A 24,650-nucleotide genomic window follows, 5' to 3' on the forward strand; every position below is an offset into this window, starting at 1 on the left:
CATCCAAGCTCTGGCAAGAAGGATGGGGACTGCAAGGGCGGAAAAGCTTCACACACAAGTGCATAGGGAATGCACACGGGTGAAATATGGGCTCTTGTAAATAAAACAGAAACCGCAGAGCTCCCCAAAGTAGATCTTGCTAGAAACCAGATATTATCTTTTTGATACTCACCCTCATTAGACAGCAGGCAATAAAACCTATTAGTGAAAAATTCATCTCCCCTGCCCCTTGCCCTGGCCCTCCCCCACCACCTGCCCTACTGCTCTGATCCTCTCTCTCTTCTAGGATGGCTGCGATTTGTTCTGAGAAGCGACAGGTTTATAGGTTAGCCGACACCTTCTCTCTGTGGAATTTTAATTAACTTCTCCCATCGTCAATATGTTAAGGAGCAGGGTTCCCATTATACGAGGTCAGCAGCATGTTTCAGGCCCTGCTATATCAGCCGTCAAATTGAAGAATTAATGACGTGGCTAATTGGCTCTAATTCTCCAACCCCCCTCCCCAAAATATGGAGGGGTAAGGGAGGTGGTAGGGTGGGCTAGTGGAGGAGGCTGGTACAGTCCACAGTCTCACAAAAAAAAAAAAAAAAACCAAAACAAAAAACCCAACAAATCGAGTGCACAATTTAAGCCCACTTGTTCCTGGGGTAGCTGTTCCAGCACCTCCCATTTATCATCCTGCAGGGAGGAAAAGGGAGGTGGGGAGACTGTGGGTAAATATTGTGACAGAGAGTGTGCACATGCATGCACACCAGGAAGAAGAACACTGTCCTGACAAGAGGCCACCTCAGTAGGTCATCACTTAGGAGTAGGCAACAGAACGCCACTAGGCTCTAACCAGACACAGAGCCAGAGCCTCGCAGTACACATGACAGTGAAGGGCTTCTATCTCACATCTTGCAGCAGCATTAACGCACATGGCACTTCTTCAAAAACACTATCTGTCTCAAACACTCAGAGCACTGGGACAAGGGAACAGCAAAATCATAGCAGGCCTTGAGGGTCATTTCCCTGATAATGCCATTAGCTCCATACCACTAAGCCTCTGCTGCCTGCAAAACAAGCTTAGAAACCTAATGAGGATAGCAGTTGTTGGAAGCACTTGAGTTTTGCACAAGCCTAAAATTCACTTGTTGCAGACACCACATGGGCACCAATGACAGTTCTTCTCCCCTCCTTCTTGAGGAAGCATCTTTCTTGCATGTAGAAGACAACCTTAATAATGAACCAAGGAGACAGATCATTGCTGGTCAATGTAAGATTTTAACAGCAAGAGTTTAAGTTTCTCAGTTTCCCTTCTTCAAGGAACACTTTGAAATACACTGTGGAAGACACTGGCGTAGGTACTGCCCTTGCCTCCCATGCTTAAGTTGTAGTTGTAGCATTATGCCCACACTGGACATGCCAGGCTGCAAGCAACAGAGGCTGGAAAATCCCATCCCTGAACTCTAATTCCATCTTTCCCAGTTCAGTTTTCTTAAAGAAAACCAAGCTCTAACCACAGCACACAGCTCCCAAGCAGGGACTTTTTTGCTTGGCTTCTCCTCTGCCACAGAATGAGAATACAAGTTGACATCTTTTCAGTACAGAAAATCTCAAGAGGAACTGGCTCATTGCTTCTAATTAGCAAGTCAGAGTTCGCTCTGCAAGTAAGAAGGAACAGGTCCCACCTGAAACAGTAAGAGGAACACAGGGCCATTTTGACAGCCTCTTTATGAGCAAGCAGATCACTCCACTGTTACAGGAAACAAAGATCCCACTCTCTTTCATGAGCTCCTGCTGCAGGCACAAGCACCTGATGAGCCTCCACTCAAACCAATATCTAGAGTGCCACATCAGTGACTTGGAGAGATGTGTGGGCACAGCCTGTCCAACTCCTTTGCATCTCTCTGTTGGAAAATGGGAATAAAGAGATCTCAGTTACCTTAATAACGGGCTCATAGCAATGGACCACACTCGATCCTCTGTCTGTACTGTATGTAGACACTGCCCAACTCTGCCCGCAGACAGGGACCAAACCTAAAGAGAGAGATGAATGTTATGCCACATCACCCATCAGGTGCAGAAGGTAGGAATCATGCTGCTAACGCCCTGGATGAGCTGCCAAAACCAGCATGCCCACCTTCTGAAATCCTCTCCCTGAAGTAATGATCCCATTACTTATTTTTGAGGAGCAGAGCCTTCAATCACTAGCTGAAACAAGCACCTAGTTACATGAGATTCAGCTTATGAGTATGACTTCGATCCCACTGGTAACAGAAAAAGCACCCCCATCACCACATGCTGTCTAAGGCATCACTCAGACTTATCTTCTGTAGTTAATAGCAAAGAAGTGGGATTTGTTCAAATCTCTGCTGTTCTCTTGAATAGTGTGGGAAGATTTTGTACCATCCCTGAAAAATTTCCATTTGTATTATCTATAAAATTAATCGTTCACCATCCTGTAGAATATTTTTTTATAAACTCCTTTCAACCAAGTTTAAGTCTACCCCACGCTATTTTCAATCACCCCCTCTTGCTCACTGACAATGAGAGAATCCCTTCTCTGCCCCATCAGTACATACATGCACATCCCTTTCCACCAGTTCACCATGAACAAAGCCCTCCAGATTCTTGCTGGGGCCTTCGCTTGTGGCCCTCATTTTTTCTACCTTGCCTTCATTCTAGGCCCGCAGGACTGAGCCCCCCAGCTCTTTGTAACCACCCCCAACACTTCACTTCAAGACTTCAAAGCTGGGAGTGCCCCATTTGTTTGTTTGTTGATAATGCCCAGGATTGCAGGCTATTCTTGTCAGCGGGGAATTTAGCACCTAGTGTCAGCAAAAGCAGCAGAAAAGCTTAACTCTTTTAAGGCATCCCTATCTCCTACAGGTTAAAAATATTGCTCAGAGCACACTATCTGGTGCCTATCGCACAGGAATGTACATTAGCAGCTCTTCAGGGCTTAGTCCTAATCAACACTCAGCAGAGCCCTCAATAGCTTAGACACTTAGAGCCCCTTTAAAAGGCTGCTAGGGATTCCCTTCCATCCTCCAAGAGTCTCACTCAGGCAAACAAGGCAGCCTACAAAAGCGATGATAAAAAATAAGAGGTGAACATCCCTAGAGCCTATGCTGTGGGGAGCAATGGGTGAGCAAGCTCTCACATTAGCTCCAAGAAAAACAGCCTTAAATTCCCCTGTGGCCTTCAGGAATTTGTTCCCAAGGTCGGGAAGGTCTGTCCTCTGGCTGCCAGGGAAGCAGAGAGAAGGCACGCTCTCAGCAAGGAGGCTCCATGGAACAGAGAGGAGCAGCCCAGCCCTGCTTGAGGGTGAGATAAAGCAGCACCAAGGCCCTGCTCCTAGGAGACAAGCAGCATCTCCAATAGTGCCTTTTGCATCCCAACATCGCTTTGATTTGGAGTTATTTTAACCAGGAGTAAAGCCATTCAGAGGGACCAATGAGAACAGGGCCACGCTGCTCAGCAGCCTCTTGGATAGAACCACATTACCACACACTTCCTACAAAACCCTGAAAAGAGAGATTTAAGTCTTTCTTTGCCCCACCTTTCGCTCTTGCAAAACAGGAATAGCAGTTTTTCCTCCTCTCTCACCTACATTAATGTTCTATGACCTGTACCAGGGACCAAGAGTACCCACCAAAGCTTCCAACATACAGCAACCACTACCAACAATGAAACAAGTGGTTGTGAAGATGTCACAGGTACTGCATCATGCTAACAGGACAAGAGTGAATCACCTACGTGAAGTAGCTAAACTACTAAAACAGAGCTGGTTACACTTCAGGAGAACTAGTCTCCAGGTCCACGCAGGAACACAGCGCACCCAAACAAATCCAGAAAAGCAAAAATCAAAAAGGTCCTGCCTCAAAAAGAAATAGTGAAAATTATGCGACAGGACTTAGTGATGACAACTCAAAGAGAAAAAAAGGGAGATAGCAATATTCATGGTCTAACTTCATTCCCTGTTGCAAACCAAGAACCATGGGGTAAAAAAAAACCCCCAAAATAATAAACAACCCACAAACCACAAATATATAAACTGCAACCCTGCAGACTTGGAAAAGACATCTTAGTATCCCTTAAAGAGACTGAATATAGAACACAGCACACGAAGCAGCACTGTGTGAAAAAGCAAAGATATGCTTGAGATACACACAGGAAATTTCAGGCTAACCTGTATGGAACTCCACTACATTGTTAGACAGATGTACATTGGGAGAAGCAAAACATCAGCTCCTGCTTTCTGACTTCCTAGTTTAAGCCAGCAGATGATGTCATAAAGTACTGCCAAATCTCTTTCTTAAAAGCTTGGCACAGGAAGCATCTTTTTGGAGACACCAGCCTACACCAAGATACCCAGTGCTCCTCCTGTAAACACACAAGACAAGGCTCACAACAGTTCTGCTGACACTTAAACATTCACAGCACAAGAACTCTGAGGTCACCTCTGCAGCAGCACCTGCAGCTGCTGGAACATCCCTGCTCACCTTCGCTGTTCTGTCCCGGGAGCCACTGACAATGAGGCCACCCTGGAAGTCCACACAGTTCACCTCCTGTTCATGTGCAGAAAACTTGACACTGTAGGAGCCATGGATCTTGTGGAGGACAATGTTACCATCTCTGAAAAACAAATTCAGAGGCAGAGAGTTTACTAGCTGCATCTCCCTTGGACATGCACCTTCCACTAGTGCTTAGGAGTGCCATAAAGAGACCAGGGCTGACCTCTCACAGGAGCCAAAATTCACACCGCATTAGTAACCCTGCACTCCTCACACATCACCTATTCTTTTGCCACCCCACATCTGGCCAGTCAGAGCCTGATCTGCTGCCCATGAAAATTTTCCTGGCCATCTTTCCACTCTCCACTTTGTGTTACGCTGTGAAATCTAGAAGTGCAGCCTACTACTGCTTTGAGCTTGCCAGAATCCTGACTGGATGCTGAATGGCTGGAGTAAGAAGAGGTCATTCTCACCCATGTTCAAGCCTCAGCTTTTCACTCATTTCAGAGCAGCTGTGCAGGGTACTGTGCTTTGAATTAAATACAAATATATTTAGACTTTCTTCAACCAATAAAGCTACTGGAATTTTAAATATATGCCTTCATTTTCACCTGAATTTTGGGCTACAGTTCCATGAGGAGAGTCTCAAGATACCCAGGGAAGACAGCTATGCTTGCATCTCCCAATTCTGTGCTTAAGTGCGGTATATATTAATAGCTAAAACTTTATTTATAACAGTTCTGCTATTTGCTGTAATTGAAAAAGATCAGTCAAATGCAAAAATTAATTGAAGTGTGTGTGTGCTGAATGCTAGGCAGTTTCCTCCCTCTGCATAATTATAACAGTGGGTCTAATAAACACATACTTGTCTCTAGAAAGAGACAAGTTTCTGCACCACTGTGGTCCCAGTTAACCACCAGTTCTGAATATTAGAACACAATCAGCTACCTTGACTCTAACAGTGGATGAAACAAGAATTGCATATCAGTTAGGATTGCCTGATAGTCAATCCCAATTCAACAATCTGGTGGACATCTACACAACTTGAAAAGAGAAAAGGACACACATTAGGTCAACAGCATGAAACTCTGCTTCTCTGCCACTGTAGCAGAAGTTTTTTCAGAACAGAACCAAATCGTAAGAGAAGCAGCAGCACACAGCAAAGCATGAGGACACTGTGTAGCAAGACTGACCCCTTTGCTCTGCACTTGTTACACCAAACCTTTCCAACTTCAGGAGCTCCTTGGGCTCCTTCATTCACCCAACTTACCCCCCTCCACTGACCATGTGGGAGTTGACAAGAACAAAGCGACATATGTCCTCCTGGTGGCCAGAGAAGATAGCTTGAGGGCGACGCTGCAAACCCCCACAGTCTGGACTGAGCCGGTATGCCTGGATGTTCTCTGCTTGAGACAGGTAGAGATATTCGCCATCCAGCTCCATCCAGGGCATCAAACTGCAAATAGACAGCACATTGGGAGGCACAGGAATGGGAAGGGGAAAACAAAAACAAACATCACATGCAAAAAGAAAAAAATAAATGCATCTGTAAACATATCAAGAGAAGCAACTGCCCACTCAAGAAAGCCATGAAGTTGGAGCTGCTGGCCACATGCAAAAGGAGGGCTTAATATACAAGCACAGTTAAAAAGTAAAGCTTCTCCAGTGACATACAGAGATCACACTGCTGCCATTTTTCTAACCAAGAGCTGAGGAAAAGGAAGCACGGAATCTCTGAAGAAGATAGCCAAAAGCCTAGTGAGATTAGACGTGAAATACTTAAAACTCCCTATCTCCTCTTCAAGAGCCCTTTTTAAGAAACTTTTTAAGAAATCAGACTATCGGACATCTGTGAGCTATGTTGCACATTTCTAACAGAGCCTCTAATATAAGGCTCTTGGTTGCAGTCAGGCTTGATCCTGAACATTATCTGCTGATGCCCAGCAGAGACCACAAAACCACCACTGTTTCACTAGCATCTGAGCAGGGGAGAAGGTCACATCAAACAACGGTCTTCCTACAAAGTCTTCCATCTCAGCATTCTCTGTATGCTGCTATGTAAAGCAGCAGGGGAAGCCCAAGGCTATCCAAGCACTTTGTTCTCATCATGTAGAGGAGGTATTTTTCTACATTGACACTTCTTCCACTGCTGAGACAAAAGGAGCTACAGAGCAACCTCTATTTCTGTTGCACATCTTTCAGAAGAGCCCACACACCCCTTCTGCCCCTTTCTGTCTGCGGGACAGCAGCAGGTTCGTACAGACAGGCAGGCAAAGGAGCAAGGGACAGCTAAACAAGCTGTTCCAAAGGATTTAAGATTGAAGTTACAAGAAGAAAATATGCTTCACTTCCTAGGAGACACTCAAGCAATGTCTGAACCAAGTCTGTCAACACAAGAGGTTTATTTATTCTTGAAACAAAATCAAAATACAGAAATAAGAACAGGCTATAATGCACACTTAGAAGTGAGCTCTTTGCTCAAGATCTTTATTTCATGTAGCCAGAGAAGCAGCAAATAGGCCTTTATGGATATGGCAAGGCCAGATACAGAGAGACACGGGGCTCATGTCCTCTGGGGCATGGATGTGTGACATTGTCTCCACTCAGCAGTCATCGCTGAGTGCACCAATACCCATGCAAACACTGAGCAAAACCAGAACCTTTCCACAGAGCAGCCTTTGAGCTTTCAAACCATTCAGGAACAAACTGTTTCAAAAGCAGGGAGGCTTCTCATAGAAACCTGTCTCCCTCTTTTTTGCAGGCCATTTGTCCTCAGAAATCATGATTTTCTGTGTCAGCAGAGCCATTGTGCACAGCCGCACCTCATAACATCACAGTGAAGAACTAGAAACAAGCAAGGGGACAAGATTGCTTATTAAATAGAAGGTTCCTGCTTGCCTGCATTCGTCTCCAATAAGAAGCTTTTAGTCACATGGACAAAGCAGTTGAGCATAGGCTATAATTTTCATCTGGGACTTTATCATATGCATGGAAAAAATAAGAGCCATCTTTGGAGCAGCAGCTTTGGTTTCACGCGGGCTTTGATTTACCCTTCCTTCCTCCACTCCTACGCACTCCTCTAAAAGCAAGTGAATATGCAGCTTACCTGACTACAGCCAGTCTCTGTGGCTCTCCTCCTGCTGCAGTTTAGCTTTTATCCTTTTCTATGGCTTTTTCATAAGGAGAAGTAACAAAATTGAAGCAGGATAAATGAAATTTAGAGGGTGCAGTTTGGCTGGTGGTCTCATTAAATCAGTCCTTGCCTTTTCACTTGGGAAGCTGGTTTAGTAGCTATCTCTAACATCCACAGAGCCTCTCTTCACAGATGGTTGCAAGCACTTCAAAGGCAGGTATACAACCTGCATCAAACCCCACTCTGCTCATTACAGCTGTTCCCAGGACTTTAGACAAGCAGTGGCATATTCTCCATCACTTCAATCTACACAGTACAAAAAGGCATGAAAGCTCAGGAGCAGGTCCCTGTCCTTCAGCAGCTCACAAACCATCACCTTTCCCATTTTCCCTTCTGTCTGATGATGTGAAGGCTAAAAATTTAGATGGGCTGTTCAGACAAGAGGCCCATCTTATGCTTTGCTTTGAAAGCCGGGTACAGCTTTACAAGCAAGAACTTAGCAACAATCTCATCTCATTAAAGTCAAATATACATTTTTCTTTTAGTGAAGGAGAGAATCATAAGGCAGGAGAATGGCAATTAGAATCTTAGATTTGTACATCCAAATCAGGGGCCAGGATAAAGCACAGGACACAAACCAAGCATTTTGAGGGGACATGTAAGTCCACGTCTCAGATCAAGGTTATGCTCTTTGTGAGAGCAGGACAGATAATTGCTCACAGTCTACAGCAACAGATAGAAACATAACAGTTTCAAGCCTGCAGTAAAGATGGCTAAAACCAACTAGAACTGCACAGATCAGAACAATGACAAGTTCAAGCTCTTACTAAGAAAGGAACTCTCAGCACTCAGAGTGAATCCCTAGGGCAAGACAGCAATGCCAGTTACCCCACATCCAGCTAGCCAGCAACACCCAACACAGGCCAGCAACATCACTTGAAAGACTCTGTGGATCTCAAGGAGTAGGAAACACCTGATTTCAGGCAGAGATGCAAACCCAAGGCCCCGCAGCATCTGACACAGATAAAAGTAGAAGAGAAAGGAGCTACTTGCTTGCATTTCCATTTCAGGACTGTCTCTCTCCGGCAGCGACCGTGCCTCCAGTTCTGAGATACTTTTACCCTTTCCTTCACTGGAATGCCAACTGCTCTGCAGAGAGAGGAAGAGAGATGAGATTAGCAACCAGGACTGATGCTATACGGACAACAAATACTCAAGTTGGCCACAGGTATGCTCTCACTCTGGTTCCGCAAATGATGAACTGGCAAATATTGATGGTGCCGGAGCCACTCTAGAGCAAGCACACCCATGAGAGTTGACAAGAAAGGAACACTGAGCAGTATGGGTTCTTATCAGTACGGAAAGCCATCCCTGATGGCCACTACTGTATAAGCCTGAAATGTGATCAAGACCTGATCTAGTATACTGAACGCAATACAGGTTCAGACAAAATGTAATCAAAACAAGATGATACAGAAAGAAACCACCAGAGAAACAGGACATCACTCTTCTAATGGAGACTAAAGAAAGACAGTTAAGATAAGGATAACACCATACAAGAACAGATGGAGGAAACACTAGCCAGGGGAACAGTGAAACTAGAAGCCAGAAGAGCGTGTCTAGCCAGAAGACTAGTAAAGAAACTGCTCCAGACCCTCGCCTGCCTGATAATCATGTAACCAGATACAGTAATTAGAAATCAAGATATCTTCAAACTAAAAACAAAATTAATTAATCTCTATAACCATCCAATATACACACACACACCAAGACAGACCATCTTTTGCAGCAGCTCACCAAAGGATAGAGAATTCTACCTCAACGCTGGAAAATTCTCTACTTACAGTCAAAGTTACTAAAAGAGAGACTATAGTTCATAATCAGTTGCTGTGATACAAGTCAAAGTTATTGGGACAAGCTGGGACAAGTCAAGGTCAATACAGCTCCACAAGTGACAAAAAGTAGGTACCACAGAGACCTGGGACCAAGGGCTCTTTAGAGCTTACATGAACAGACCCAGTTCAAGCAGCTGCTCAACATCTGTTCTGCTTTCATGACCCAGGGTTGATTAAGGGGAAGGAAGGGAGAGAAGGCAGCTTTAGCTCCCATCTTTCTCGTATCGTAAGGTTAATTATTCAATATCCTTGGTGGAGCTGCTTAGGTAGAAAAGATGAGAAAAGTACAAACAAGAAGAAACTCTTTAAGTTATCCTTTGTAATTGGGGGTTGTGAACCACTTACTCTTACACATTACAAGAATTTTCTCTCCCTTTCATGCATTTCTCAACAGCACATGTTCCCAGATGCACAGGATGAACAGAAGATCCTTGAGAGATGGGGACTGGTGCCCAGTCAAGACCAGTTCCCTCCTCCCATCCCTACTGTGCCCCCAGATACCTCCCAAAAGCTGGATTTTTGGGTACTCTGTCATTTTTAAAACGAAGATTAGCTCCCTGTAAATAAACATCTCCTGTGGTTGTTAATGGGTGTAGGAATCTCTAACCTGGCCCTGGGGCCTAGCCAGATTCTCATTTTCCCAGCCGTCCTTCCATAGCCTCAGGCTCCTTTTTTTCTGCTCACCCTCCTCTCCTTTTTTCTATGCTTTCCGGCACTTAGTCACCATTATAATTTGACTGCATTCCTGGGCATGTGACCCATTTTAAAGAAAAACAGAAAACACACAGAAAAGCTTTTCGTCTCCTAGAAAGCTTTGCAACTCTAAGTTTATGATCAGCAGAGCCACAAGAATTAAAACTGAATTTAGGAAGCTACAAGCTCTTTATTTCTCCTACACCTTGAAAAAAAAAAAAAATGAGTAAAACTCTAGAGTTAGCCTACACTGCAAGAAAAGGAATTCCATTTTTAAAGGGAGTGCTGTAGAAGCTTGTGGGGCCAGATAGTGTCTGAGAGGAGGAATGCACAGCACTGAAAAGTCAGGTCAGGTCCAGCAGCCTCCTCATTGCTTATTACTCTCCCAGACAGAGTTCAGGCTCTCCGCCTACATCCAATTCCATTCATTACTCCAAAACACTTCTCCTCCCCACACTCAATCTCAGTTAAATTCTCCCCACGTACAGATTTTGAGTCACCAGCCCGCACAGTGATGGAAAATGCACTCACACCACAACCCCCTCCCAAAGCGTACCGGCTAAACCAGACATCCTGAGCTCAACACACAAACCCTACTAAGACTAGATGTGATTTCCAAGGCTCAAAAAGGGGTGAATCCAGGGTCAAAAAGAAGCAGCCTCCATCTTAAAGCGCTGGTCACTTTCCCAGTTGTGGGGCACACCTTAATTCTCCTGCTGCTGAAAGAGGAATTTCAGGAGAGTCACACCTTGGCTTGACCCACAGCACCAGTTCACTATTGCAGTTACTCCTGTAACAGGAGTATTTCAGGTAAATCAACAGTTTCTGCCTGGAAGGACAAGGGTTGGGTGGGACTATAGGGAAGAGGTCTGGTGGGCTTTGGGAGGGGTTTTTTCATTTTGTGCTTTTGCCTGTTTTACCGTTCATAGATACACTGTTCATCCAGCCTGCCTCCTCCATCGAACAATTCTGGAACCAGCTAATTTAAACATATCTGAGGCGCATCTACCTTTTATTTCACAGACATTTTATTTATTCAAAATAGAGACAATAGAGGGGACAGAATGTATGGAGGCCATAAGAAGTGGGATGTAGAAACATCACTGATATATCCCTCCCCTTTGCCAACAGCAGGGCAGCAGAGACTGAACTGCAGTGATTTTCAAGTGTTGGTCAGAAACATTCGACCCTCTATACCAGAAGAGAAGTTAAATAAAGCCCAGTGATGGAATCAAGAGCTGACATATAATCCAATTTGCTTCCTCAACAGAACTTCCAGAGCAACTCCCAGAACACATCAAAACAGGTGACGAGCATCACTGTGATGCACAAGAGCAGTTCTCAAATCTTAGAAAGTTAAAAAGGGTATCACCATATAAACTTAATCATTTGATAAAAAGATCCCTTTCTTCCCTACAAAGGCCATCTTCCTTCAATCATGATCAACACACTTTCTATAAACACAAATATTTAAGAGTTGTTCCATGATGACCTGAGACAATCAGCAGACATCACACATCTCCACTGAGTGGTTGACTTAACCAAGTGCCTCCCACTTCAGCGCCTGGATTGAACATTCAAAGATTCAGGAGACAAAGCCACCTTACGAAGATAAATAATAAGTAAAATGCTGTGAAGGGACCACTACCCATCAGCCAATGAACAACTTGAAATTTTTAAGTGTGCAATCCAGCAAATACTAAGCCACATGCTTAAAATTCAGTACATCCTTAAGTGCTCTGTGAAATCAAGATCTTGACATTCACGTTTTCAGAGAACCACAGAATGGCATGGATTGGAAAGGACCATGAAGGTCAATGAGTCCAACCCCCGTGCAGTAAGCAGGGACATCTTCAACTGGATTAGGTTGCTCAGAGCCCCATCTAACCTGACCTGGAATGTTTCCGGGTTTGGGGCATCTACTACTTCTCAGGGCAATCTCTCTGTTCCAGTGTTTCACCACCTTCAGCATGAAAAATTTCTTCCTAGTATCTAGTCTAAACCTCTCCTCTTTTACTTTAAAATCATTACCCCTTTTCCTATCACTACAGGCCCTGCTAAAAAGTTTTTCCCCATCTTTCTTATAAATCCCCTTTAAGTATTGAAAGGCCACAATAAGGTCCCCTTGGAGTCTTCTCTTCTCCAAGCTGAACAGTGCCAATTCTCTCAGCCTCCTTTCACAGGGGAGATGTTACAAGCCTTTGATCATTTTGGTGGCCCTTCTCCAGACCTGCTCCAATAGGTCCATGTCCCTCCTGTGTTGAGGGCTTCAGAGCTGGATGCAGTATTTCAAGTGTGATCTCATCAGAACATAGTAGAGGGGCAAAATCACCACCCTCAATCTGCTGCTCACGCTTCTTTTGATGTGGCCTAGAACATGGTTGGTCTTCTGGGCTGTGAGTGCATATTGCCAGCTCATGTTCAGCTTCTCATCCAGCAGGATCCCCAGGTCCTTCGCAGGGCTGCTCGCAATCTCTTCATCCCCCAGCCTGTATCAACACCGAGGGTTTCCCCAACCCAGGTGCACTTCACCTTGTTGAACTTCATGAGGTTTTCACAAGCACCCTTCTCCACTTGTCCAGGTCCCTCTGGACCTCAGGGGTCTCAACCTCACCACTCAGCTCGGTGAAGCTCCCCACAGTAAAATTCAAGACTACCAATGGCTGCCTCACAGAGGAAGGGCTGCTATTTCTCCCAGGACCTACACAGCTCTGCACCAAAAAGCAACTAAAGTACAGCGCGCCATCCCAGAAGGATGACAGGAAACACAGGATGAAGGAACCAACAAACACTATGTGAAAAGTCAGCAAATTCAAGCAAAATGTTCTTAAAGCCCAGAGCCCATCATTTTACCACCTTTACTAGAATGTCAATGATCAACAGCTGATAAAGTTACATGACTCAGAACATGCAAAGCCTACCTCTGTTATTAGCTAATTAAACCAGAAAGCGGTCTATTAGGATCCCAAACCTAGTGACACAATACATGACCCAAACTAACATGTTTCCATTGCACATGCTCCGGGTGGAAGCTCTCTTTACAAAGACTTTGTTACACTAAGAAAGATAGGCTGAGCATTTCTCACAACCTGAGAGTTCCAGGATAAAAGCCCCATCCCAAGCAACGCACTATAGAAGATTTTTAATTTCCCTCTTCCTACCTCACACCGTCCTAGAAAAAAAAGCATTTTGCTCAAATCATGGATTTCTTCTCTTTCTTGGCAGTTACCAAAGGAAATATAATATTCCTTCAGGAGCCTACTTCCCAGCTGCTGAAGTGAGAGATTGGAACTATTCCTCCCTCAGCACCACTGACCCAGGTGACCTCAGCCACCATGGCAGCTGCTGGCCTGGGCCCTAAAAAAAATCACTGACAGAAAGAATCACTTAGCCAGAGATGAAGCACATCTCCTAAAGCTTCATCTCCAACAGTTTTTGCCTTTGATGATCCTCTCCCCAGCCAAAGTCCTTTGCCACCACAAATAGTATTTCTGCAACAGCAAGAGCTTCTGAGCTTTGCTGCATCCTGGGGAGATGTCTACTGGCCATCTACAATTTCAGCATGTGCCATGACAAGGGTGCCTGCAACAACACATACCATGTTACACAAGATAACACCAATATGTCATACTATATATTTTCCCAGCTGCATGGGGCATCCTAACAAGCAGTCTTCCACATTTTGCTACAGTTTATGTGCTAAAGAGCTCATCTGGAAATGCAAGTCTGCAAAGATTTGCTGAGACTGAATCTCTTCTGTGCACAAAATCTGCTGTCTGCATAAAAGCTGTCACCAGCCTGCCTGAGGCCCAACTGGAGGGTCATGCAGGAGAACAAACAGGTCACAGTGGCTAAGCCCCGCTTTCAACCTTGGCCCTGTGGCAGGGAACGCGAACACAGGGACCAACCGCACTTATTTGTGCAATCGGGGCACACCTGTTGAGCGGCAGGGTCTCAGGGCAGTCAGAAGTCATGGGCCACCAACAAACAGCCAAGAGGAAAAAGCTATTTATGTCAGGAGCTCCTGTTGCTGAACTCAATAAGTTGGACGGCTTTGAAAATGCTTCTTCCAGGACAAAAATTCCACCTGAATTCCTTTAGCATATGCCCCTTTATTTAGCTTACTGCCAGGTTCAGTCTTGCCTTCTACGCTCCCCTTTTCCTATGTGACACGGGTTCACATAACTGAGAGGGAAGAGAGCTCTGCAGACTCTTCTCTCGCCTGTTCCTTGCCTCCTGTGGTGTGTCTACGCTACCTCAGTTAGCAGTTACCAGACTGTGGAATTTTACTGCTCCACCTCACAGCTCTCATGAACAACCCACCTGCACAAAGAAGCCAGAGACTCTATTAAGAGCCAGAGCTGCAGGCAAACTTCTGCACACTCAGCAAAGTGACGTACCTACACATAGGCTTCCCAAAACCATCGTCACCAAGACTGAGCCAGACCACACCATCATCAGATGCTCTCTCCCATACAGTGGGATCATAACTAGAAACTCCAGGAAGACTTTTGCCTCTCTCGGTGACTTAAGTAGGCTTTTTGGAGACAAAATCTGGGCTGCTTCATAAACCACATAGCCCTGAAATGATCTGACGAAACCAGCAGCTGCTCAATAGGTGTCGTGAATATTCTGATTCAAAAGAGTAGACTGTTGGGGCAGTGTCTGGATAGAGTGAAATAGCCCATAGCTAGTCCACTCATGCAGCTACAGGGATAATAGCAACAAGCACAGAACACACTTTTCATCTCCAAACTAGAGAAAAATTATTCTTCCACTTCGAACTCACGAAGACTTTAAGGGAAGGGTAGGCAGGCCTGAGAGAACTCTTACAATTTCCCATTTCCAGAACAAGAAGCAGGTTCAGTATTGCGGAGCCATCCTGGCAGATACGTCCTGCCCAGGACTAACAGTTTTAAGATAGAATAAGAATGAATCTAACAGGAGTTCCTAAAAACCACTGACTTTTCCAGCACAAAGCGATAGCTGTGTGCCCTCCTCCAGCCTTTTGCCGTTATTGCAATAATATCCTCCCCAGAGTATTCCCCTTTGCATCATCTGCACTAGTTCATTGCCTACTTCATTTCTGACTTAAGTAATGAAACTTTGATAAAACAAGTTTTAAAAGATGAAGGAAACTGAAGCAGCTTTACAGGGACTCACACTCCCTCCCCCTCCAGTCCTGAAGGCAGAGGTCTCCTATGACTGCTGCCGTTTGCATTTGGAATTGACTCACACAGATTGGCCATTTCCTGCTCCTGCAGGTGTATGCATTTTTCCAAGATCTGGAGAAAACACAGTTTTTATTAACTCACTGAAACAAGAAGTTAAGTACTCAAAGATGATAAATCCACCCATTAATGAATCTGCTTCTCTGAACTGGAGAATATACCGTGATCCTAGTGGGCAAAGCAGAACTGGAGAGTGGGAGAGACAAAACATGCAGTGGAACATTTCTGTATTTTGACAACAGCTATTAATATATTACAAAGAGCACACCGTCAAGCTATTTAGGTTGCAACTTCTAACTTGCCCTCTAAAATTCCTTTGTAACAAAGAGGAAATAAGTTTAGCCCAGCTGCAACTTTACTCCTTTCTTCCATGCTTTAAATAAAGAACCACCTTGCAAAGAGCTCTTTGCCTCTCCAATTTCTCCAGTCCAAGGTGGTCCAGCAGGCAGGCACTAGATGAAGGCTTACAGCACCCTTTGCTATTCCTGGCTCTGACACTGACCTGCTGCACAGAGGGCAGCTTGGTTGACATCTCTCTGCCTCTGCTTCCCCTTCCAACCCTTGTTTATCCTGGCTATTTAGGCAGCAAGCTCATCAGGGCTAAGACTGCTCTTGCTGGGCCTGTACAACAGCTGGCAAAACAGACACAGGCTACCAGACATAACTGCAGTATCACTATACTCACCAAAACCCCACAGGCTTTGCGCTACCGCTCAGCTACAGTTCAGCTGCAGAACGTGTTCTTAAGCCTTAACTTTCCTGTGATACACTGCCATGCATTTTTGGAACAAAAACACTCCACATTACGTCATGAAGACAGGGCTCAACTCTTGCTTACGCAGCTCCTTTGACCAAGTGAAGCAAAAATCTTCAGCATAGGGACTATCTATTTACCACCACCACGACAAGGTCTCATTGCAGTACACGTCTATACACAAAATTAACATGACTGTACAGAACAAGTGGCAGCCTGACACAGAGAGACTAGTAGCACAGGTGCCAAGACCACATCCATCTAAAACCACAAGGTGCTTCCGTAAGAGTCTATCAATGTATATCAAACATTTACTTGCTGCTGATTCAAGGAAAAAACAGTACATTTTTAATACTAATAATGTACTTTAAGAACTCTTCCAAGTCCGGCCCTGCTGTCCCTCACATACAGTAATTCACACTGACGCAAACCTACTGATCCTCCCCAAGGAATGAAGTGTACAGAAACATTGCTCAAAGCAAACTTCTGCAAGTGTACAATTGAGTCAGTACCTTAAACATTTAAATTCGCTCACATCCACAGCTCCCAATTAGCTGGATCTACCAGAAAGGGCAAATATGAGAGATTGCCAGTGTTGCGAATATGCCTTTCCGCGTAACAGCTACTGTCTGGGATGAAGTCCACATCTTCCTTTGACAGCATTAGCACATCAATTTAACATTGTTTATGTCTATGTCCTGAGATAACCAAACTGGCGGTTTTTAAAGGTAGATAGTAAGGATGAGAAGCAGACAATTTTAAAAATAAAATCAAATTTTTTTGGGTATATGACAATTTCTCTTTTCTGCACTGTGAACGGCTAGGGTTTTGCAACCAATTTCTTATAAAATTTCCTCTCTTCCCAATTTTGGCATAAAGTTATAAGCAAGACGACTGTGCAAACAGTTGGTTTGCATACAAGCAAAAGGCTGTTCCCTCTGATCTTCTCATTACAATTATCTAAAGATATACCTAACAGAAACAACATTTTAAAGAAATGGTGTCATTTTCAAGTTAATCACCCTTTTAAAAAATGGGGAAGTGGGGGCGGGGGGATAAGTTTCACAGCTATCCTACACTCCAGGCTCAAATTTATCTCTATTTACAAAGCATTAACAGATGGCTTATCAAAAGCCATTTAACAGCAGAAATGATCAAACTATTCTGAGATGTTTTTTTGTTTGAAACAGTAAATACTCCCTAGACTAGTTTTTAACTTATGCCAGCCTCCCAGGGACCATCAGTTTAAGATCTAATGTTAGAACCATACACACTGTTTCATTAAAGTACATTTACCATAAACTGTTCCAGCCTTTGCTTTCTCAATTGCTGACAGTACTGCACAAAAAACTCTTAAAAGCAAAAACCTCACGCAGTGTTATCCAGAATATGCAAAAGAAGCTTTAGCTCTTGAGCGAGTCAAAAATAAAGCTTGACGAACTCAAGATTTTCTCTATTATCACTAACAGAGCACAGTTATCAAGAAGGTCCAGCTATCCATCTTCATCACTATTGTAATTACCCAGTGATATTTTTGCTCAAATACCTACTCAGCTCAAATTTAACCTTCAATGAGCAATCTACCAGGTTTCTATTTAGAATTGCTACCAGGAAGAAAGACTCTGCAACCAAAAGCTTGCCTCAACCCCTTCCCCAATTTGTATTGGTTAGTGAAATAAAATATAACCTCTCTGCAAATTTTACTCCCTCAACTACAAGAGCAGCAATCTTGGAGACTGCTCTTGATCTTGGAGACATGTATGAGAAGCAAGTAGCATGGAAGAGACACAGCTATTTAAAACACTCAAGCTGCCACTGAGACTATAAAACTCTTTTTCAGCCAAGTACAAATTTTACAGCTGTACCACAACTCAACACATGCACTCACACTGGTTCTGCTGGAGCTGCACAGACAACAAGAGTCCCCAGTACTGCAATATGCCCTTGTGTTTTATCTGTCGCCAGAATTGCCACTAGAGCAAAACTCCTGCAGCTGCCCCCAGATACCAGATCTCTGCACAAGGAAAACAAGTGCTTGGCTTTCAGGTATTGCCCATAAGATCTGGCGTGTTATTTCAAAAAACTAAGGATTGTCTGAGCCTTCCATGAAGTTAAAAGTATTTAAAGGATTCATCCTTCAGATATATCTCTGTGTTCCTGCATAACCAATCTGTAATGTCACTTGGTATGTTACCCACAATTGAACTTCTTAAGACCAGGGCAGTGCTGACCAGTGCTAAAAGCAGCACTTGGTACTATAGTTGTTTAAAGAAAACTTGAAAATAGGACTCAGTACAAAAGCATATCCTAGAATTACCAAAAAAAACCTGTTCACAGTAAACCTACCAGCACTGAAATCCCCGGGAGCTTACGATACTCAAGAAGTCTTCCCTTCATTTAAACCCCCTGACCCAGCAAACCTCTTCTGTAGCTGTTTATAGACCTGCATTCCTCTGCAGGGGGAAGTGGTGGTCCTTCCATACACTGCACCTGCTCTGCCGTACACCTGATCCCTCCTGCAACTGAAGGAGCAGAATATCACCTTATTCTTAATGAAAAATACAGAACTTCATTTCCTCAGGAGACAAAAAATCATATATCACAGTAGACATGAGTCAAACACACAGCCATTCCTAAGGGAACTGTGCTTAACTTTCAAGCTGCGAAGACTGAATAGGTTGAAGTGCTGGCCTGAAAACCCCACACAAGTATTTTCATCACTACCAAAGTTCTGCTTCTGCTGGCAGGACCCATAACTGGTTCTCTAAAGTCTGTGCTGTTGAGATAGCAATACGAGACATCAAAATAGGCCTTAAAAGCTTACATCCCTTCTTCTGATTCATGTCTGCACAGTGTTTACGGAAACAATAACAAGTCAGTGAGTGACAAACATGATCCTGGGCTGGCAGGTAATGGAAAGCCATAAGAACGGATTCATAGATCCTAGGAACATAAACTTTGCCTTGAGATCCTTAAAGTAGCAAGGAAAGCTTATGCTGTGCTGAGAGAGAAAAGGCAACCTATAGGTCATTACCAACCACTCCCAAGGCAGATGCTAGTGTCTCACACAGTAAAGCCAAGAGAGCTTGCACCTATTCCTCACTCATGACATTATGATGTGCTGTTGACCAGGGCGGAAAGAAAGAAAAAAAAAAACCGAAAAAAATACCTCTATCCACAAAACTTTAAAATCCAGAAGCCACAAAGAGTCCAAGAGTCAAAGAATCATAGAATAGTTTGGGTTGGAAGGAACGCTAAAGATCATCCCTCCCATGGGCAGGGACACCTCCCACTAGATGAGGCGGCCCAAAGCCCCATCAAACCTGGCCTTGAACACCTCCAGGGATGAGGCATCCACAACTTCCCTGGGCAGCCTGTGCCAGTGTCTCATCACCCTCACAGGGAAGAAATTCCTCCTTATGTCTAGTGTAAATCTGGCCCTCTCCAGTTTATACCCATTACCCCTTGTCCTATCACTCCAAGCCTTTGTAAACAGTCCCTCTCCAGCTTTCTTGTAGCCCCTTTCAGGTACTGGAAGGTCGCTATAAGGTCTCCTCGGAGCCTTCTCCAGGCTGAACAACCCAACCTCTCTCAGCCTATCTTGACCACCTCCTCTGTGCCAGCCACCATGAGCAAAGTTCACTCATGGGCCTCTACCCAAGCCCCCACCCCAGGCCTCGCTCCTCGCAGCACTCTGAGGCGTCGAGGCCTCGCAGCCGCGGGGAGGCAGCGAGGGTACCCAAGGGTGACCCCAGCGGCTCCGCCCCTTTCCCCACACTCCCATCTCCCCACCCTGAGGCTTTCGGGCAGTTTGCTAGTGGGGCGAGGGGCCGAGATGCTCTACCCTCGTGGAGACGCGGCTCGGCTCGCCTCGCCACAGTCCCCCCACACCTACCCACCGCCCCCCGGCGTAGGTTACGGTAGCGCAGCCGCGCTTCGATAATAGCGCCCCGCCCGGCAGTACAAGCCCCCTCGGCGCAGGCTACGGTGGACGCTTTGAGAATAGCGTCCTCAGGCCAGCAGCGCGAGCCCCGTCGGCGCAGACTACGGTGGCATAGCCGCGCTTCGAGAACAGCGCCCCGTCCGGCAGCACGAGTCCCGTCGGCGCAGGTGGCGTAGCCGCGTTTTGAGAATAGCCCCCAACGCACGCACCTCCGCCCGCCCCGACCCGGCAGCGCGACCACCCCCACCAACCCAGGCGCAGGGTACGGCGGCGCAGCCGCGCTTCGAGAATAGCGCCCCCCCCCCCCCCCGCCCGGCGGCGCGAGCCCCCCTAGCGACCACGCAGGGAGCGCAGGGCACCCCTTAGCAACGGGCTAGGCCGCAGCATCCCCGGCCTTTCCCAGCCGCTTCCCGCCGCGCTCCCGCCGGGAAAGGCCGCGCTTACAGGTCGGTGCCGAGGTGGGTGAAGCCGGAGTTGAGGCAGGCGCGGGCTATACGCCTCCAGAGGAGATCGCGGCTGGTGAGGAAGCGCAGGCGGCGGCAGACCTGGCCCAGGCGGCCCAGGGCCTGCGCGTCCAGGTAGGAGCAGATGAGGAGCAGCAGCTCCTCGGGCAGCGCCCACAGCGGTGGGGAGGGGGGCGGGGAGCCGGCCCGGGGTCCCCCCTGCGCCCGGGGGGATCCGGGGCTGCCCTTCCTCCCCATGGAGCAGCAGCTCCCGCCCCTCCTCCCCGGGAGCCGCTGCCGCCCGGGGCAGGCCCGGCCATGGACGGGGCAGCCGCTCCCCGGTCACATGGGGCGGCAGCCGCGGCCCGGCGCGCCCCCCGCCGCCGGGACCACCCTCGGTGGCGAGTGAAGCCATTAACGGCAGCCGATGGAGCTCCCCCTGCGCAACCGCTCCGCGCGCCCCGGGGTCGGGGATGGCTGAGCCAGACTGGGATTGGTAATCGCCGATCCAAACTGGAATTGGTAATGACTGATCCGCAGCAGGATCGGTAATCGCCAATCGAAACTGGGATGGGTAATCACTAATCCACACTGGGATGGGTAATTGCCGATCTAAGCTGGGATTGATAATGTCACCTGATCCACGTATTCATTAATAACCTGAATAGTTAACAGTGGAGACAGTGATGCCAGATAACCACAGCATCTGCTGCACTGCCTGAAGGAGCCCCTGCTAGGCAGTGCATGTGCACACCCCCAGTGAAGGAAGGTGAACAGCAAGGTGATTAGTGCTCATTAATTATCCTTGAGCAGGGTCAGGGGCACCTGTCACCCACGAAGTGACAGCAGAGGTCATCTGGCGCTGCACAGCAGTTTTCAACACTGCCAAATTCCTGGCCCATGTCAAATAGTGGGCCCTGCTACAATGGATTTAAGGCTGATTTTTCATGTGGACCCTTCGATGCGGTCCATTCCGCCTTCCAGGGTTCCACAGAGCAGGGGCTGGAAAGGGCTCGGACTACACACGTGTGTGTACATATATGCAAGCACACCACCACGAAGGAACAGTTCATAATAACTGAGTCATTGTTGCCATCCACAGGAGCCTAGAGTACTGACAGCACAGAAGGATCCTGGTCCAAAATGGCAAAGGAGCCCTACACAGACAGCAGAGCAGGAAAATACGAGTCTAGTGTTGTGTTATTCTTGTAGTATTTTCCACTCTACAGAAGCCCAGAACACTCAGGGAAATTTCTTCCTCAAAATTAAAACATAGAAAAATTATAAGAAGTTCATCATGTGCCAAGAATGCTTTGAACAGGTATCACTTACCCAGCTACAGCCTACATCTTCTGTACAGCGGAGTAGGAAAATAAATTGCAACATATAATGAGGTTACCATAGCATACAGGCCTTTAGATAGTACTTGCATCCTCTTCCCAAAGGTCATCTTGTCAGTGTAATCTCAAGCACTCAAGTATGCATACGACTAAATCACCAGCACTGGAAGCCTTGTATTTGAGAGGTTTGAAACTGTGGCCGAGGAACTGTCTGGTCCATATACACCAAGTTTCAATACACCCTGCAAGTTAGGGAAGTTCCAGGAGGCAGCAAATGTTTTATCAGCATTTATGATGAGTGAATCAGATGGCCCAAGTAATTACAAATGTCAACCTAAATTTGAGCTTAGGTGAAATAGCAGCACATCTGGTGCAAGGCTTAAGTAGCCAGTTGAAAGGGGGGTAATATCACAAATTTTGCTTAACATGAGATTATGGAAACTTGGTGTGAATGCAGTTTTATATTAACTTAATATTTATATGACATTAAACTTTGTTCTTTTGTAATAGACTTTGGCAGTGTCTGAAACATTAAATTTATTAAAAGCTAAATGACTTCTCCATCTTACATTGTTATTGTAAAGACAGATTTATTAATAAATTGGTCTTTGTCTAGTAGCATCCCACAGAGACAGCTTATGGACCCTACACTATTCAATATTTTTACTAGCAGCCTGCAAAAATTCTGAAATCATTATTAGCAAGCTTTGTAGAAAACACAAAGCATGGGGCAAGAGGTAAAGGACGCTTACAGCTGCATAACCCCGTGTTAAGTTTAGGCATAATCAAATCGTATGTATTTCAGTCAAGCCAAATGTAAAGTCTCACATCTACGAACAAAGAATGTAGGTCACACTGAAAGGATGTAACTCTATCCTGCAAAGCTGCAATTCCGTAAAGACTTCATTAAGATGAATAATCAGCTGAACGTGAGCTCCTTCTGCAGTGCTGTGACCAAAGGGCTACTGCTGTCCTGGGAAACAAACAAGAGCCAGGAGGTTCTTTTACCTCTGTTTTTGACTCTGTTGTGACTGCTTTGGAAATAATTTGTCCAGCCAACATTTCAAGAAGGATGTTGAAAAACTAGAGGGGTTTCAAAGAAGAGTAGTAAGAATGATTACAGGACTGTCAAACATGTTTTATAGTGAGACCCAAAGTGCTCAGTCTGTTTAGCTTTCTAAAGAGAAGGTTAAGGTGCGAGGTGATCATACCTTATGAGCACTGAAACAGGAAGAAAAAGCTGGTAATACCAGGATGTTCAATTTAGCAGACAGAGAGATAAGATCTGGCAGAAGGTGATGGGAAACAAATTCTAAATAAAGCACGTTTCTGTAATGAAAAAAAAAACTTGAAACAGCTTATCAAGATTTACATTAAAATCAGCATTACTGGGTTTTTTTAGAAAACAATATCGGAATTTTTTCCCCTTAGCAAGAGAGCCCAGCTGAACTGTAACTTTTAAAGCTTCAACCAGGACTTGACCTGGTGAGTCCTACCTCACAGTGTCAGACTAAGACATGGTCCCTTCTGGTCTTAGGCTCTGTTACTGCACAGAGGCAACATCTGCATAGTGCATGTCTCCCTGCACCATGTGGCACCCATATTCTGCTGTGTTTCAGTCTGCAGTCTGTGGCCATGCCACTTCTCCAAGGAAACAACTTGTTGCAGTCAAGAGTGAGCCTGGGTGCAAAGGAACACACGCAGTGTGACCCTCCGGAATACCAGGGCCACGGTATGGGCAGGTGCATCTGTAGAAGTGGAGCCTTAATGCTCTCAACTTTGTGACCCGAGGTATAAACAACTACGGAATATTTGGCTAAGATGAAACATGTTTGCTTGCAATAATGGAGAGGGTCAGATGTGCTCCAGACGGGAGACAGAGTAATATGAAGAAAAAATTGTCATAAGTTGCACTTAAATGTAGCATTGTTTTCTAATATGCATAATTGCCTTATTAGTAACAATAACTATTGTTTGCCCAAAACACAGATGTCATCCATTATTTTGGTTGGGTTTTTTTTTAAGAGAGATGGACCTGCAACTGCATACACTTGTTCTCAGTTATGGTTTCAACTACCGTGCTGTGAAGCCGTCAAAGTTGTCCATCACAGGCTAGGAACCCAGTGGCACTGGGCTTCCCAGCAATGCCAAAATGAGTCCTTATGTAGGTGTCAGTCAGTGGAAGAACCAAGGAAAGTTCTAAACCATTACTAAAACTATGTGCATACCATGGTTGTTTCCATTACACTGTTCAGACTGTCATACAGCACTACGTCCAGGTGCTCAGCGCTGTATAATTGTAAAGTCAATGTATCCTTCCCAAATCTTACAAAGATCCTGATCCTTTCATGGCCCATGACCACTCTGAACCTCTAGAAAATGTGGTAGGGTTCTGTACTGAAGTAGCAGAGCATTCCAGCATCATGGCTTGCAGGGTTTGTAAGCTAGATATTGGGGGGTTTATACTTGGAAAGCTTGTGCTTTAGCAGTGTAAGTCAGTGAAATCCAGCTTGGAAGAAACACCATTTCAATACCTGTCTGTCAATTTTTTTTTTTTTTCTGTCTTCAAGGGGTTTTATTTGCAGTGCCCTCAAATACACCTTTCCAGCTAAAGACACAATCATGTGGACAGCTCTTTGTTTTGTTTCTCCTTCCAACCAATGCTTTTGTGTATTTCTGAAACTTAAGACACCTCCTCTGCTACTACAGTACTTATCTG

The 24,650-nt window shown here is 45.4% G+C and overlaps 1 protein-coding gene across 1 annotated transcript in view; it reads right to left on the reverse strand.

The window, feature by feature from the left end:
• FBXW4 (F-box and WD repeat domain containing 4) overlaps positions 1 to 23,500 on the reverse strand; it is a 65,863-nt gene extending 42,363 nt beyond the window's left edge. The window contains 6 exon segments of the mRNA XM_054072301.1: positions 1,925 to 2,019; positions 4,488 to 4,620; positions 5,770 to 5,955; positions 8,686 to 8,781; positions 20,593 to 20,788; positions 20,791 to 23,500. Coding sequence (XP_053928276.1) covers positions 1,925 to 2,019; positions 4,488 to 4,620; positions 5,770 to 5,955; positions 8,686 to 8,781; positions 20,593 to 20,788; positions 20,791 to 20,911 — 827 coding nt within the window. The 5' untranslated portion in view covers positions 20,912 to 23,500.
• Between the last annotated feature and the right edge of the window lie 1,150 nt (positions 23,501 to 24,650).

The sequence above is a fragment of the Cuculus canorus genome, chromosome 7 (genome assembly GCF_017976375.1).
Source record: "Cuculus canorus isolate bCucCan1 chromosome 7, bCucCan1.pri, whole genome shotgun sequence".
NCBI lineage: Eukaryota > Metazoa > Chordata > Aves > Cuculiformes > Cuculidae > Cuculus > Cuculus canorus.